Genomic DNA, 15807 nt, shown 5'->3' on the forward strand with positions numbered 1-15807 from the left:
CTTCTTTGACAATCCTTCGACTAGCATCTTGTTTTATTTCGCGGTAGCAACCGCTACAAAACATTAATTTGCAGAAAAGGTGAAACAAAAATGTTCAAAGCTGGCAGATATCTGAATGTTTTGGAAAACAGGATGTTAATTTTGAACTGTCTGTAGAGACTGATGAACCTCACCAGGGCAATTGTTCCATTCACCAGCATTGGTGATCTTGGTCAGGGATGTGTCATAGAGTCATACAGCATGAAAACAGGCCTTTTGGCCCAACCTGTTTAGGTGCCCACCAAGCTAGTGCCATTTGCCCATATTTGGCCCATATCCCTTTAAACTCCTATCTATGTACTTATCCAAATGTCTTCTTTGTGGGCTGACAACAGGTATTAACTGGCAATCTGGTCAGAACTCCAGCTATTGTGCTCCATTCACTAACCCAGATTTAACCTAATCTTTGCCAAAATGGTCAAGAGCTTCATTTCCAATCAACAGAGTGATCCATTGCCTTGTACATCCATTTCTCAACCTATTCTTTCCTGCAAGGTCCAAGAGTACAGAGAGCTCAGATGCCTGTGGCTTATTTATTCTTTAGTTTTGCTGTGAAATTTATACAATGAGGTGGCCACTTAAAATCTGCACCAGTGGTATGCAATTGCTAATTTATCTATTTGCTGAAATACTGTGACTAAATCTCCATTAACCAATTAGAGTCCTTCTAATCTTGTTTTAATCAAACCTTTAGTAAATTTCCAACATAGAAACATGCAAAGGACAATCACACTTACTTTGAAAACATTATCCTGCCATACTTATTCATTATGCGTTCATTGTCCTTGAGGGAAGAGCAAAGGCCAAACTTGCTGGTCAGAACTCTGTTGTTTGGGATTTGGTTCAACATCTGTTTACCTTTTAGAATGACAAAGTGAAAGGCACAAATATTAGCAAAGTTAATATCAATGTACATTATAAAGTGTGAAATACAACAGTCTCTCAGTCCTTTAATTTATTGGATCCCTTTGTCCTTTACAGCACATCCTTTTATTTCTTTCTGACATCATTGGTAAGGCAGCATTTATTGCCCATGTCAAGATCAGTTTGGGATGGGCCTTGCTAATGGTTCCACATCCAATATAAAAAGCTAGGCACTTTAATGTTCCAGAAGCTCTAGGTTTAGTAAGGACCTACTGTGCACCACTTTTATTTATTGATAATTCATGTAGTAGGTGTTTAAACACCGGACAGTGTTTAAACACCACTGTCTGCATCCTCCCTCACACCAGATCGGGCTCAATTGTCATTGTTGCTTCTCGGTTTCCCATGCTTCTAACTTAAACTCACATTATGTTTAATTCCTTTCAGCTATCTGAACTTCACTCCAGCTATATGAACTGCTCACAAAGCAGCTTGTCTCCCTGTCTCTCTTCCTCTAATCCTTCTTAAAACCTAATTCTTTGAACACTATTTTGATCAACAATTCTACCCTACTGTTTTTGATTAGACGTCTATTTTATTGCTATAGGCTCATAGATTCACAGAGTCATACAGCACGGAAACAGGCCATTGGGTCTAAATGGTCCATGCCCGTCAAGATTCCCATCGAAGTTCGTCCCATTTGCACACATTTGGCCCATACCCCACGAGAGCATAGAACATAGATCATAGAACAATACAGCGCAGCAAAAGGCCCTTTGGCCCACAATGTTGTGCCTAACTAATTTAATTAGTAATCAAATGCCCAACTGAACTAATCTCTTCTGCCTCACAATGTCCATATCCCTCTACTTTCCACACATTAATGTACCTATCTAAGAGCCTCTTGAATGTCCCTGTTGTATCTGCCTCCACCACCACCCCAGGCAGCACATTCCAGGCACCCACCATTCTTTGTCTAAAAAACTTGCCCCACACATCTCCTTTGAACTTACCCCCCTCACCTTAAATACATGCCCTCTAGTATTAGACATATCAACCCTGGGATAAAGGTATCAGCTGCCTACTCCATCTATGTCTCTCATAATCTTATAAACTTCTATAAGGTCTCCCCTCAACCCCCGCTGCTCCAGAGAAAACAACCCAAGTTTGTCCAACCTCTCCTTATAGCTCATGCCCTCTAATCCAGGCAGCATCCTGGTAAACCTCTTCTGCACCCTCTCCAAAGCTTCCACATCCTTCCTATAATGGGGCAACCAGAACTGAAAGCAATACTCCAGATGTGGCCTAACTAGTGTTTTATAAAGCTGCAGCATAACTTCCTGACTCTTGAACTCAGTGCCTTGACTAATAAAGGAAAGCATGCCATATGCCTTCTTTACCATTCTATCCACCTATGCAGCCACCTTTAGGGAGCTATGAACTTGGACCTCAAGATCCCTCTGCTCATCAACACTGTTAGGGGTCTTGCCATTAAGAGTGTACCATCTCTTTACATGTAATCTCCCAAGGTGCAACACTTCACATTTGGCCGGGTAAAACTCCATCTGCCATTTCTCCACCCAGACCTGCAACTGATCTACATCCCACTGTATCCTTTGGCAGTCTTCTACACTATCCATAACACCAACAATCTTTATACCATCTGGAGACTTACTAACTCACTCATCTACATTTTCATCCAGGTCAGTTACATATACAGTATCACAAACAACAGAGGTTCCAGTACAGATCCCTGAGGAACACCACTAGTCACAGACCTCCAGCTAGAATAAGTCCCATCGACCACTACCCTCTGTCTTCTATGGGCAAGCCAATTCTGAATCCAAACAGGCAATTCACCGTGGATCCCATGCATCTTAATCTTCTGGATGAGCCTCCCATGAGGGACCTTGTCAAATACCTTACTAAAATCCACACAACATCCACAGCTCTACCTTCATCAATCACCTCTAAACCATTCCTATCCCTGTATCTGTTTTGTGAAGCAAAATTATCCTGGGATAATTTATACATTATAATGTGTTTTATAAATCTAATTTATTGTGAACAAGTAAAAATATAGTGCAACATGAATATACAAGCAGAGAGGGTTTTACTCTGAATCAAATTATGCCACACGGAAGTACTTAATGCAGACATTCATAGTATGTGTTTACTTAGCACAGATGTTTAACAACCTATAAAATCCATCATCAAACACAATGACCAAACACATGTGACTCAGAAACATAAACCATAAGCAATGGCAAGAATAGTCCTCCTCCAATACATGATACTATCGGGAGTGATCTTCTCACTCACCTCCACTTTCTTGCCCAGTCTTCATGTTCATTCCTATCCAAAGATCTAACAACCTTGGGCTTGAAAAGACTCAATGGTTAAGCATCCACAGCCCTCTGGGGGAGAGAATTCCATAAATTTAAAACTTTATCCCTAAAGAATTTCTTCCTGAACTCTGTTTATAACTGTCGACCCCGTATTCCAGATTCCTCTTCACAAAGTGTAGAATGTTGTCAAGGGTTACAACAGGACATTGATAGGATGCAAAGGTGGGCTGAGAAGTGGTAGATGTTCAACCCAGAAAAGTGTGAAGTGATTCACTTTGGAAGGTTGAATTTGAGGGCAGAATACAAGGTTAATGGCAGGATTCTTTGCAATGTGGAGGAACAGAGGGATCTTGGGGTCCAAGTCGCTCAAAGTTGCTGCACAGGTTGATAGGGTTGTTAAGAAAGCATATGGCATGTTGGTCTTCATTAGTCAGGGGATTGAGTTCAAGAACAGCCAGGTAATGTTGCAGCTCTATAAAACCCTGATTAGACCACACTTAGAATATTGTGTTCAGTTCTGGTTGCCTCACTATAGGAAGGGTGTGGAAGCTTTAGAAAGGGGGCAGAGGATATTTACCAGGATGCTGCCTGGATTGGAGAGCATGCCTTATGAGGATAGGTTGAGCAAGCTAGGGCTTTTCTCTTTGGAGAGAAGGAGGGTGAGAGGTTACCTGATGGAGGTGTACAAGATGATAAGAGGCATAGATCGAGTGGACAGTCAGAGACTTTTCCCAGGGTGGAAATGGCTAACGTGAGGGGGCATAATTTTAAGGTGATTGGAGGAAGGTATAGGGGGGTTATCAGAGGTAAATTTTTTATACAGAAAGTGGTGGGTGTGTGGAACATGCTGCCAGGGGTGCTGGTAGAGGCAAATACTTTAGGGACATTTGAGACACTCTTAGATAGGTACATGGAGGACAGAAAAATGGATGGGTTTGTGGAAGGGAATGATTAGATTGATCTTAGAGCAGGATAAAATGTCTGCACAACATCGTGGGACGAAGGGCCTGTACTGTGCTGTAATGTTCTATGTTCTATGTTCTAAGCACAATGCAAATGAAGGAATTACAGTCTCCTGTTCCTTGGAACTGAATAAAAAACTTATTCCAGGTTGTAACCTATTAGAAGCCCACTGCTTTGGCTTGGTGACTTACGACAGATTCTGCCTGAGCTAGGCCATTTTGATAGTACTTATTACCTTCATGAAAGGTTTGGTAGTTGGAAAGTATTTTAGCATCAGACCATTTAAAGTAGTAGTCATCTCGATTGTTATCCAAGATTTGCTTCCAGCCCTTGTCCCTGCAGAAGGCAGCAATTCTGTGTTAACAAATCAGAATATAGAGTTTCAACAAGGATCTGTTAGTCAGCAAAGAGATTTGCTAAAACAAACTCACCATCACAAAATGCAAACTGACTTGTAATTAGAGCCATAGACAGAAGCAGATCCTTTGGCCCACTGAATCCACATCAACCATCAGCCAGTAAGCACCTTTTGTGGACCCATCCCTCTACCCTTCTCAAATATGTGTAACATTTACAGTTCTCCACCCCTACAAGTTTGGGGAGATTGTGGCTAGGCTACAATAATGTCCACATTGGCTTCGCTCAATAACCTGGGTACAGCAGGGCCTAATGAAACTGTCAACCAATCACCTTTTCAATTACATATCATCAAACATCGAGTGATGCCACATTGAAGTGGCTTTACAGTTGTTAATGTGCACTGTGCCTTTATAATACTGAACAACAGCAATGCTTAACAAGACAATGATTATTTTTACACTGTTCAACATGGAGAAATCTATTCTGCAGAATGAGGATTTATCTGATTGAAGTGCTCTAACTTCACCAAAGTTATCACAGGTTACATTCACATCAACCTTTGCTAAAATAAACACAACTTACATTCAGTTATTTCCAGGTCTCAGGAAAGAATGAAAACCTTGCATTGGTATAACACATTTCACAACTTCAGTAATGAAATATTTTTAGAAATGCAGTCACTTTAATGAAGCCAGCAGGGTAGACAACTTATACATAGTATCTCCTACAAAAAGTGATGCTAATGATTAGATCATCCATTTCAGTGGTTTCAATAGAGTTATAAATATTGAACAAGGTACCACCCTGAACTTTTCTTCTATTCTTTGAAACTGTGCCACAGAATATTTTATACATGACCAATAATCTCATCCAAAAGAGACCGTAGCATTCCCTCCACCCCATACTGGAGTACTACAGTAATACCATTCCAAGAGTTTGTTTAATCAACAATATTCCAGATGGGCATTTGATAAGGTTCCTCATGGAAGGCTCATTCAGAAAGTCAGGAGGAATGGGATCCAGGAAAACTTGGCTGTGTGGATTCAGAATTGGCTCGCCCATAGAAGACAGATGGTGGTTGTAGATGGAGTGTATTCTGACTGGAGATCGGTGACCAGTGGTGTTCTGCAGGGATCTGTTCTGGGACCCTGCTCTTTGTGATTTTTATAAATGACTTGGATGGGGATGAATGGCCTACTTCTGCTCCTTTGTCTTGTGATCTTGTCATCTTGTGATCTTGGTGGCGTTGTGGATAGTGTAGAAGGTTGCTGCAGGTTACAATAGTACATTGATAGGATGCAGAGCTGGGCTGAGAAGTGTCAGATGGAGTTCAACCCAGAAAAGTGTGAAGTGATACACTTTGGAAGATTGAATTTGAAGGAGGAATACAAGGTTAATGACAGGGACTCTTAACAGTGTGGAGGAATAGAGGGATCTTGGGGTCCACGTCCATAGATCCCTCAAGGTTGCCACGCAGGTTGATAGGGTTGTTAAGAAGGCGTGTGGTGTGTTGGCCTTCATTAGTCAAGGTATTGAGTTCAAGAGCTGCCAGGTAATGTTGCAGGTCTATAGAACCCTGGTTAGACCACACTTGGAGTACTGTGTTCTGTTCTGGTCGCCGCATCATAGGAAGGATGTGAAAGCTTTGGAGAGGGTGCAGAGAAGATTAATTCATTTCCAGTACTCAGTAAAAGAATGAAAATTTTGCATATGTATAACACTTTACACAACTTCAGTAATGAAATATTGCCTCATCAGCCAACTTAAACCCCACAAAATGATAATGAATTTAATACCCTCAATCCCAAGGGACTGTCAGAAAAAAAGATGACTTTATACATACAGTGAAGCTCCATTTGTGCCTCTGATGTAGAAGAAAGGACCTTGTTCTTTACTCTCTTCTTGTTTCTTGCCAGTGTTGAGCTTGTCTCCTGCCTTCTGGTTTGCACTAGCAATTTGCTTTCTATCTGCTGGCTCCTCGGGCTGTGTGGTGCTAGATCCTGCAGTATGGCATATGTAGTAAATGGATGTAAGGATGTTAGTGGAGCGGTTCTTTTCCATAAACTTTGAATAAACCACCCTCATTTCCCATTCATTGGTCATTAGCACACTTTTGAAAGTTATGCAGCAAATCTCCCTTCTATCATGAACTACAGAATTGATATTAATAGGAGTATGTCAGAAATGAGTGGAGGGAGTTAGGGGGTGATAGGTTCTGCCCAGAAACAGAAATGGAGGCCCCACTATTTTTATCATGCGGTCTCTTTGCAGAATTTTGTCTGACACTTGACACTACTAAGTTTTGAGGGGCCACTGGTAAAAGAACACTCTGCCTCCCCCCCACCCTAGAGCTTCACCTGGGGTTAGGGGCTTTCAGTGAAATGGGAGGAAGCTCAATGACTCCTTCTCTTTATGGTCTACAGGTGTTCTGAAAGGAGAAGATCTCTAATATTTTGAAGTCAGGGGCATTTCCAGTAGGCAAAAAAAATGGTGTCATCATTGGACAAAATGGAACATGAAATTTTCAGCCTCAGCCTGATACTGTCGATGGTCCTGCCCCAAATCCATACGGTCTGAAGTCTGCCACTGCATGGAAGAGACCATAAGCAGTGGAATTCAGAATGAGACATTTTCACTGTGGGAGAGGAAACCCAATGTCAAGGGAAGATACCAATTTTTGTTTCCACAGAGAACACATAGAGTCTTAGAGTCATAGAGAAATATAGTACAGCAACAGGCCCTTCGGCCCACCAAGTCTGTGCTGACCACCAACCAACCATTTGCACTAATCCTACATTAATCCCATTCCTATTCCAACTCCAAAACTCTTTCTACCAGGGAGAACATAAGACAGTCTCTCAAAGGCTGATCAGAGTTGTTTCTGTATTGTTGAGACCTCAGTCAGGCCAAGAATGGACGTTAAATACAATAGGTGTAGTTCCAATCCATCCTTCAGAGTCAGTCTGATGCTCCAGATGTCTAGTTTTGGCCACACAAGGCAGGTACACACTTCTACTCTTACTACACAAGCCACCCTAAACACAAACTCTTTCCTGAGAAGAGCAGCCTCCTCAGCAATTGAATGAATAATCTCAGCCCAGATAAAAGTTTCAGGGAGTAACAAACAATCTGCTGGAGAAACTCAGGGCATCAGGCAGCATCTGTGGGTGGAAAAGAATGTCGATGTTTCGGGTTGAAACCCTGCATCAGGACAGAGCTTGAAGAAGGGAGATGGCCAGTATAAAGGGAAGAAGAGGAGTGGTGAGACAGGGGCCAGTAGATGATTGGTGGTTTGAAGGAGGGAGGGGGTGTTGAAGGATGGTGGGCAGATTGAATCAGGTTGCAGGGGTGGGAGGGATGGGGTGGGGGAGGGTTGAGTTGGGAGACATGACTTCCCATCACTTAACCTCTCTCTTGCTCAGTTTAGTTTAAAGCCTGTAGATAGATCTCCCTTCCCCCAGTACTGGTACAAGTTCCCCATGAATCGGAACCCATTTCTCCATCACCAATCCTTGAGCCATGCACTTACTTAGAACACAGAATAGTACAGCACAGGAACAGGCCCCTTGGCCCACCATGTCAATATATCTGATCCCATCTGCCTGCACATGGTCTGTATCCCTCTATTTCCTACTGTTCATGTGTCTGTCTAAATGCCTCTTAAACATTGCCATTGTATCTGAAACATAGAAATATAGAAAAACTACAGCTCAATTCAGGCCCTTTAGCCCCCAAAGCCGTGCTGAACATGTCCTTACCCTAGAAATTACTGGGCTTACCCATAACCCTCTATTTTTCTCAGCTCCATGTACCTATCCAACAGTCTCTTAAGACCCTATCATATCTGCCTCCACCACCGTTGCCGGCAGCCCATTCCACACACTCACCACTCTCTGAGTAAAAAACTTACCCCTGACATCTCCTCTATATCTACTCCCCAGCACCTTAAACCTATGTCCTCTTGTGGCCACCATTTCAGCCCTGGGGAAAAGCCTCTGACTATCTACCCGATCAATACCTCTCATCATCTTATATACCTCTGTCAGGTCCCCCCCATCCTCCTTTGCTCCAAGGAGAAAAGGCCGAATTCCCTCAACCTGCTTTCATAAGGCATGCTCTGCATTCCAGGCAGCATCCTTGTAAATCTCCTCTGCACCCTTTCTATGGCTTCCACATCCTCCCTGTAGTGAGGCGACCAGAACTGAGGACAGTACTCCAAGTGGGGTGTGACCAGGGACCTATATAGCTGCAACAATACCTTTCGGCTCCTAAATTCAATTCACCGATTGATGAAGGACAATACACCATATGCCTTCTTAACCACAGAGTCAACCTGCGCAGCCGCTTTGAGTGTCCTATGGACTCGGACCCCAAGATCCCTCTGATCCTCCACGCTGCCAAGAGTCCTAACGTTAAGACTATATTTTGCCAACATATTTGACCTACCAAAATGAACCACTCCACTAGGTTGAACTGCATCTGCCACTTCTCAGCCCAACTTTGCATCCTATCTATGTCTCTCTGTAACCTCTGACAGCCCTCCAAACTATCCACAACACCCCCAACCTTCGTGTCATCCGCAAACTTACTAACCCACCCCTCCACTTCCTCATCCAGGTCATTTATAAAAATCACAAAGAGCAAGGGTCTCAGTACAGATCCCTGAGGTACACCACCAGTCACCGACCTCCACCCAGAATACGACCCTTCAACAACCACTCTTTGCCTTCTGTGGGCCAGCCAGTTCTGGATCCACACTGCAATGTCCCCTTGGATCCAATGCCTCCTTACTTTCTCAATAAGCCTAGCATGGGGTACCTTATCAAACGCCTTGCTGAAATCCATATACACTACATCTACTGCTCTCCCTTCATCGATGTGTTGGTCACATCCTCAAAAAATTCAATCAGGCTCGTTAGGCAGGACCTGCCCTTGACAAAGCCATGCTGACTATTCCTAATCATATTATACCTCTCCAAATGTTCATAAATCCTGCCTCTCAGGATCTTCCCCATCAGCTTATCAACCACTGAGGTAAGACTCACCGGTCTATAATTTCCTGGGCTATCCCTACTCCCTTTCTTGAATAAGGGAACAACATCCGCAAACCTCTAATCTTCCAGAACCTCGCCCGTCTCCATCGATGACGCAAAGATCATTGTCAGAGGCTCCGCAATCTCTTCCCTCGCCTCCCACAACAGCCTGGGGTACATCTCATCCGGTCCCAGTGACTTATCCAACTTGATGTTTTCCAACGCCTTTCTAGTCTGTCTGTTCCTATCTCTCTCCAGTGCTAACGTAAAGGAGATAGAATTATGATCACTATCACCACAATGCTCACCCACTGAGAGATCTGACACCTGACCAGGTTCACTTCCAATACCAAATCAAGCACAGCCTCTCCTCTTGTAGGCTTATCTACATATTGTGTCAAGAATCCTTCCTGAACACACCTAACAAACTCCTCCCCATCTAAACCCCTCACTGTCTGGAGATGCCAATCGATGTTTGGGAAATTAATATCCCCCATCACAACAACTCTGTTATTCTCACACCTTTCTAGGATCTGCTTCCCTATCCGCTCCTCACCATTTCCCCTGGCAGCGTGTTCCAGGCACCCACCACTCTCTGCGTAGAAAAGCTTGCTTTGCACATCTCTTTTAAGCTTTCCCCCTTCACCTTAAAGCTATACTCTCTAGTATTTGACATCTCCACCCTTGGAAAAAGACTCTGGCTATCTACGTTGTCTATGCCTCTCACTATCAGCTTCTCACTATTCAGCCTCCGACGGTCCGGAAAAAACAATCCAAGTTTGTCCAACCTCTCCTTATAGCTAATACTCTCTCCATCCAGGCAACATCCTGGTCAACCTCTTCTGTACCCTCTCCAAAGCCTCCACATCCTTCCTGTAATGCAGCAACCAGAACGGCACACAGTACTTCAAATATGGCCTAAAGAAAGTTTTATTCAGCTGCAACATGACTTCCTGAATTTTATTCTCATTGCCCCGCCGATTGAACAAGCCGATTGAACAAGCCGATTGAAAACAAGCCGATTGAACAAGCCGATTGAACAAGCATGCTGTACACCTTCTTTATCAACCTATTCACTTGTGTTGCCACTTTCAAGAAGCAATGGACTTGTACCACAAGATTTGCACTTTCTTCTTGCATTTGATCTCCAAAAGTGCAACACCTCACAATTGTTCGGATTAAACTCCATCTGCAATTTCTCTGCCCAGATTTCTAACTGATCTACATCCTGCTGTATCCTTTGACTTCCTCCCTCACCATCCACAACTCCACCATGGTGAAGTAGGCTCTATGGACCAAATGGCCTACTCTGCATCTGATTCATGTTTCTCATGTCCTTAAATATTGTTAAATGTTGTCTCTTTAACTGGGTTTTGGTTCATATGTCCTATAGCATCATCTTATACAGCTGGGTACCATTTAGTTTTGTTTTACCCTGACATGCTTTGCAATATTACTAGTGCTATAGAAATGCAAAGTGCAATTGTTGCATCAGCTTGTTTTATTCCTAAGTGGAAACCTTGCTTCAGGTCCAACAGTGAGACAAGAAATTGTGTGGATGAAAATTGATGTGAAGTTCCTGTGAAGGCAAGGGTATCAAAGTGGTAATAAAAGTTGTATAGAAACAACTGTAATCCTCTTGATAAAGAGCAACAAGCTGAGTGAAGCTTGTAATCCTCCTAAATAATGAAAAATGACTGATCTCTGAAATGAGATCTTGCCTCAGAATGCACAGTTTGCAAAGAATTACAACTTTGATTGTAGTTGAAAATGTTTGAATTCAAACTTGCATTGACTCACTGAGCTTAATGATGCAGTATTGTGATAAAATGGGCAGCCTTTGTGATGTAACAGGCAAGAAAGGTCTTCACAGGATATGCAATGGAATCAGACAACAGGATGATATTGATTTTCTTACTTTGCTAATTTATTCCCCTCTGATCTCCAGGGTACGTGTCTAATGAGCTGTGGTACATCCTCTGATATGTCGGCTAACCAGTCACATGTGAGCCTTAACTATGTGTGTTGAATGTGAACTCAGATCCAGATCACACACACGTGTGCACGCATACACACATTTACACACCATGATGTTATGATCTAGTAATCATATATGTGCATGTGTGTTTGTGAATGTGTGTGTGCACATTTGTGTATGTGTTTGTGTGTGTGCCTGTTTGTGTGTATGCATTGTGTGCATTTGTTTTTATTCTTGTGTGTGCTCATGTCTGAGTGCATGTGTATATATGAGTGTGCAAGCACATGTGTGCATCTGTGTGCACGTGCGCATGTGTGTATTTGCACGTGTGTGTGTGTGTGTGTGTGTGTGTGTGTGCACTTCACATGCGAGCTGAGGTCTGGGTCTGATTGATCTCAGTTTTCATTAGAAAATGAATATATTTTATGTGGACCACTCCCAATGCTTCGGAATAATCAATGACAGATTGAACAGAACAATATAACTTCATCCTGGGTGGCACAGTGGAGCAGCTAGTATAACTGCTGTCCCACAGCTCCAGTGACGTGGTTCAATCCTAACCTCTGGTGCTGTCTGCATGGAGTTTGCGTGTTCTCCCTGTGATCGTGTGGGTTTCTTCCAGATGCTCTAGTCTCCTCTCACATCCCAAAGGTGTGTGGGTCAGTAGGTAGTTGACACCAAATTACCCCTCGTGAGTAGGTGAGTGGTAGAATCTTGGGGGAGGGGGGGAATTGACGAGAATATGGGGAATGTAAAATGGGTTGGGGTAGGATCAGTGTAAAAGTGGGAGCTTGATGGGCTGAAGGGTTTGTTTCTGTGCTGTATCTCTCTGACTCTGCAAAGTCCAGCACTGACGTGCATTGAAGATGATATTAAAATATTGTTCAGACCCCACTGTAATAGTTTTGTTACCCACCCAGTCACTGCTATCAAACTGTATCCCAAGGAGTTTGAAGGTAATTACAATGGAATGTCACATTCATCCTGAATTCTTGAGAAAACTTTAAGATCTGGAAACTCCCAGCAATGAAATGTTGGAATAGAACCCTTGCTGTTTATAGCATTGGTAATACACCTTTCCCAAGCTGTGAGGGCAGTGTCAGGATGGCCACAAGGGTCTGCATGAGGAATTCAGCAAGATTTTCAAAAAGCCTCCATTGGGCTTTATGCCATTTTCAGCTGCTAAGAGTTCCACTGAGCTCTTTTCAAGGTATAAAGGACAGAATTGCCAGCATACCCCAGGTTCCCCTAGATGTGACCTCTTGATATGAAGGGAGCACAGGTTGTAGTGGGTGGTTATAATTAGGGAGGTAAGTGGAAGATCCTTCTATCAGAATATAAGAAACAGGAGCAGGTGGGGGCCATATGATTCCTTGAGCGTTCTTCGCCATTCTGTAAGGTCATGGCTAATCTGATCATGGTCTCAACATCATTTTCTTACTTGTTCCTCGAAACATATGACCACTCCCCCCCCCCCCCCCCCCCCCCCCCCCCCCCCCTCCAAGGGCCAGAAATCTGTCTGTCACAGCCTTTCATATATTGAATGGTTTAACCCCTACAGCTCTCCTGGGCACAGAATTCCTCTCAAGGGAGAATCAAGAACTCATGGGAATCCCAACTCCAATGAGTATAAGCCCAACCTGCTCAACCTTTCCTTGTCAGTCAACCCATCATCCTGGGCATTAACCCAATGTAACTTTCTGAACTGCTTCCACTACACGTGCTCTCTAACTAAGGAGACAGAAACTGGATGTAGTGCTCCAGATGTACTCTCACCAGTGTCCAAGGCCCCAACATCTGGCTGTCAATCCAGGATTCCACTTTGGCCTGGACTATAGATTAGGTATTAAATATTTTGTGCCAACCTTGTTTTTCTTTTGTGATTTGTCCTATTGAATACTACAACCTCATGCAAAAGAAGTCTGAAATTTTGTGTTTATTGGTTGCAACTCTTACAAGTAATGTCTGTTTGGTAACTGTGAGAACTATGTAGGTAGTGCAGTAGCTTCAACTAACTGACGTAAGAGATGCTATAACTTAAGGTTCACACTGCCTTCACTGTATGACATGCGTAATGGATAAGTTAGCATCACAGTCTCTTGAGTTGAACACTAACCTGAAGAAGCAAGGGGCTCCTTGTTGCCTGTGAAATCTGGTGGTCTTGAAAGGCTTTTTAGAAAGTTATCTCTAAATTCACTTGTATTAGAAACACTTTGCTCTGAAGCCATATTTTTCTTTAATCTGATCCTTGTGATGCACTATGATGCTTGTGGTGACCTCTGACAGTCATAAAGACCTTAAAGGGATACTGCCAAACTTTTGACAGGCATTTGTTGACATGTACATTTCCCAGCATTTCTGACACTATGACTTTTGATCATTTGCACCATTGTATCAAGTTTTTTTAAATAGAGGAACACCCAAAATCATGTTGTGAACTTGAGCTGCAGCAAACTTAAAAATCATGCTCAACACTCTTTAAACTGATTTTAAGAATGACTGACTCTGGAAACGATCCTGTCTGGAATTATCCCTTTAAATGCAGAGACCAAAATACTGAAAGCAAGTGATGAACAGTGTATGAAACTGTGAGCACTTTGGAGCTGCTCAGTTGGGCATTGTCATCACAAAGGAATGTTCAACTAATTTGTTCCTGTACGGATGCATAAAGCAAAATATATCTTGCTGCAGTCTGGCAGTGAGGCAGTGGGAGCTATAGATTGTTCCACAGATGGGGCAGGCAGGTCTGTGCTTTGTAATGTGGTCTGGTTCGTCTGCTGCTGGTGCTATTGTAGTGCATTCCTGGAAGCTTTCTTTTTTGCTGTAAGATACCTGTACTTAGATACTTATTTTGATGACCGACTAGCACAGTTATTTTAAACCATGTAATAGTAAGCAGACAATACAAAATTTGGTGGAGGTCATGGACAGCGAAAAAGGTTGTCTAAGTTTGCAATGGGAAAAAGATCAGCTAGAAAGTTGGGCAGAGTGGCGGCAGATAGAATTTAATCTGGACAAGTCTGAAGCAATGCACTTTAGGAGGTCAAATGCTGGTTGGAGTGTTAATGTGCAGAGGGATCTTGGGGTACAAGTCCATAAATCTCTGAAAGTGGCAACACAGGTGGCTAGGCAATGAAGAAGGTGCTGGCACGTTTACCTTCATAGGCTGAGGCATTGAGTACAACAGTGTGGACATCGTGTTGCAGTTGTTCGAAACATTGGTTTGACCACATTTGGAGTATTGTGCACAGTTCTGCTTGCCACACTACAGGAAGAATGTGGTAGGAAAAAAGAGAGAGCAGAAAAGATTCACCAGGATGTTGCCTGGAATGGAAGAATGTAGTTATAAGGAGATGCATAATAGAGTAATGCAGCACAGAAGCTAACCCTTCAGCCCAAATGGCCCATGCCGACCACAGCATCCTCCCTGCTAGTCCCAAAACCCTCCAAGCCCTCCCCTCCGTGCACCTATCCAAATGCCTCTTAAATGTTGCAACTGTACCCACCCAGACCATTCCCTCTGGCAGCTCATTCCAGGTACTCACCACCCTCTAAAGAAGTTACCTCTCAGGTCTCTTTTAAATCTCTCCCCTGTTATCTTGTGTCTGTGCCCTCTAGTTTTGGACTCCCCAACTCTGGGGGAAAAATCTATGACCGTCCACCTTATCAATACCCCTCATGATTTTATAAACTTCTGTGAGGTCACCCCTCATTCTCCTACACTCCAAGAAATGAAGATCCAGCATGGCCAACCTCTCCCTATAACTCAGGCCTTTTAGTCCAGGCAGCATCCTCATAAATCTCTTCTGTACCCTCTCCAGCTTGACAATGTCTTTCTTATAACAGGGTGACCAAAACTGTACACAATACTCCACGTGCACCCTCACCAATGATTTATATAACTGCAACATAATGTTCCTACTCCTAAACTCAATGCCCTGACTGATGAAGGCCAACGTGCTAAACACCTCTTCACCACCATGTCTACTTGCGTGGCTACTTTCAGTGAACTGTGCACTTGTACTCCAAAGTCGCTCTGTTCCACAACACTTGTCAGTGCCCTGCCATTCACTGTATAAGTCCTACCCTGGTTTGACTATCCAAAATACATCACCTCACACTTATCTAAGTTGAAATCCATTTGCTGTTCCTCAGCCCATCTCCCTAACTGATCAAGATCTCTTTGCAATTCATTGTAACCTGCTTCACTATCAACAAAACC

The 15807-nt window shown here is 43.1% G+C and overlaps 1 protein-coding gene across 1 annotated transcript in view; it reads right to left on the reverse strand.

Annotated features, from left to right (window-relative positions):
* LOC127583254 (protein polyglycylase TTLL10-like) overlaps positions 1–808 on the reverse strand; it is a 45763-nt gene extending 44955 nt beyond the window's left edge. Inside the window, exon 1 of the mRNA XM_052039022.1 lies at positions 777–808. Coding sequence (XP_051894982.1) covers positions 777–808 — 32 coding nt within the window. The remainder of the gene's footprint in view (positions 1–776) is intronic.
* Between the last annotated feature and the right edge of the window lie 14999 nt (positions 809–15807).

Source organism: Pristis pectinata, chromosome 26 (genome assembly GCF_009764475.1).
Source record: "Pristis pectinata isolate sPriPec2 chromosome 26, sPriPec2.1.pri, whole genome shotgun sequence".
NCBI lineage: Eukaryota > Metazoa > Chordata > Chondrichthyes > Rhinopristiformes > Pristidae > Pristis > Pristis pectinata.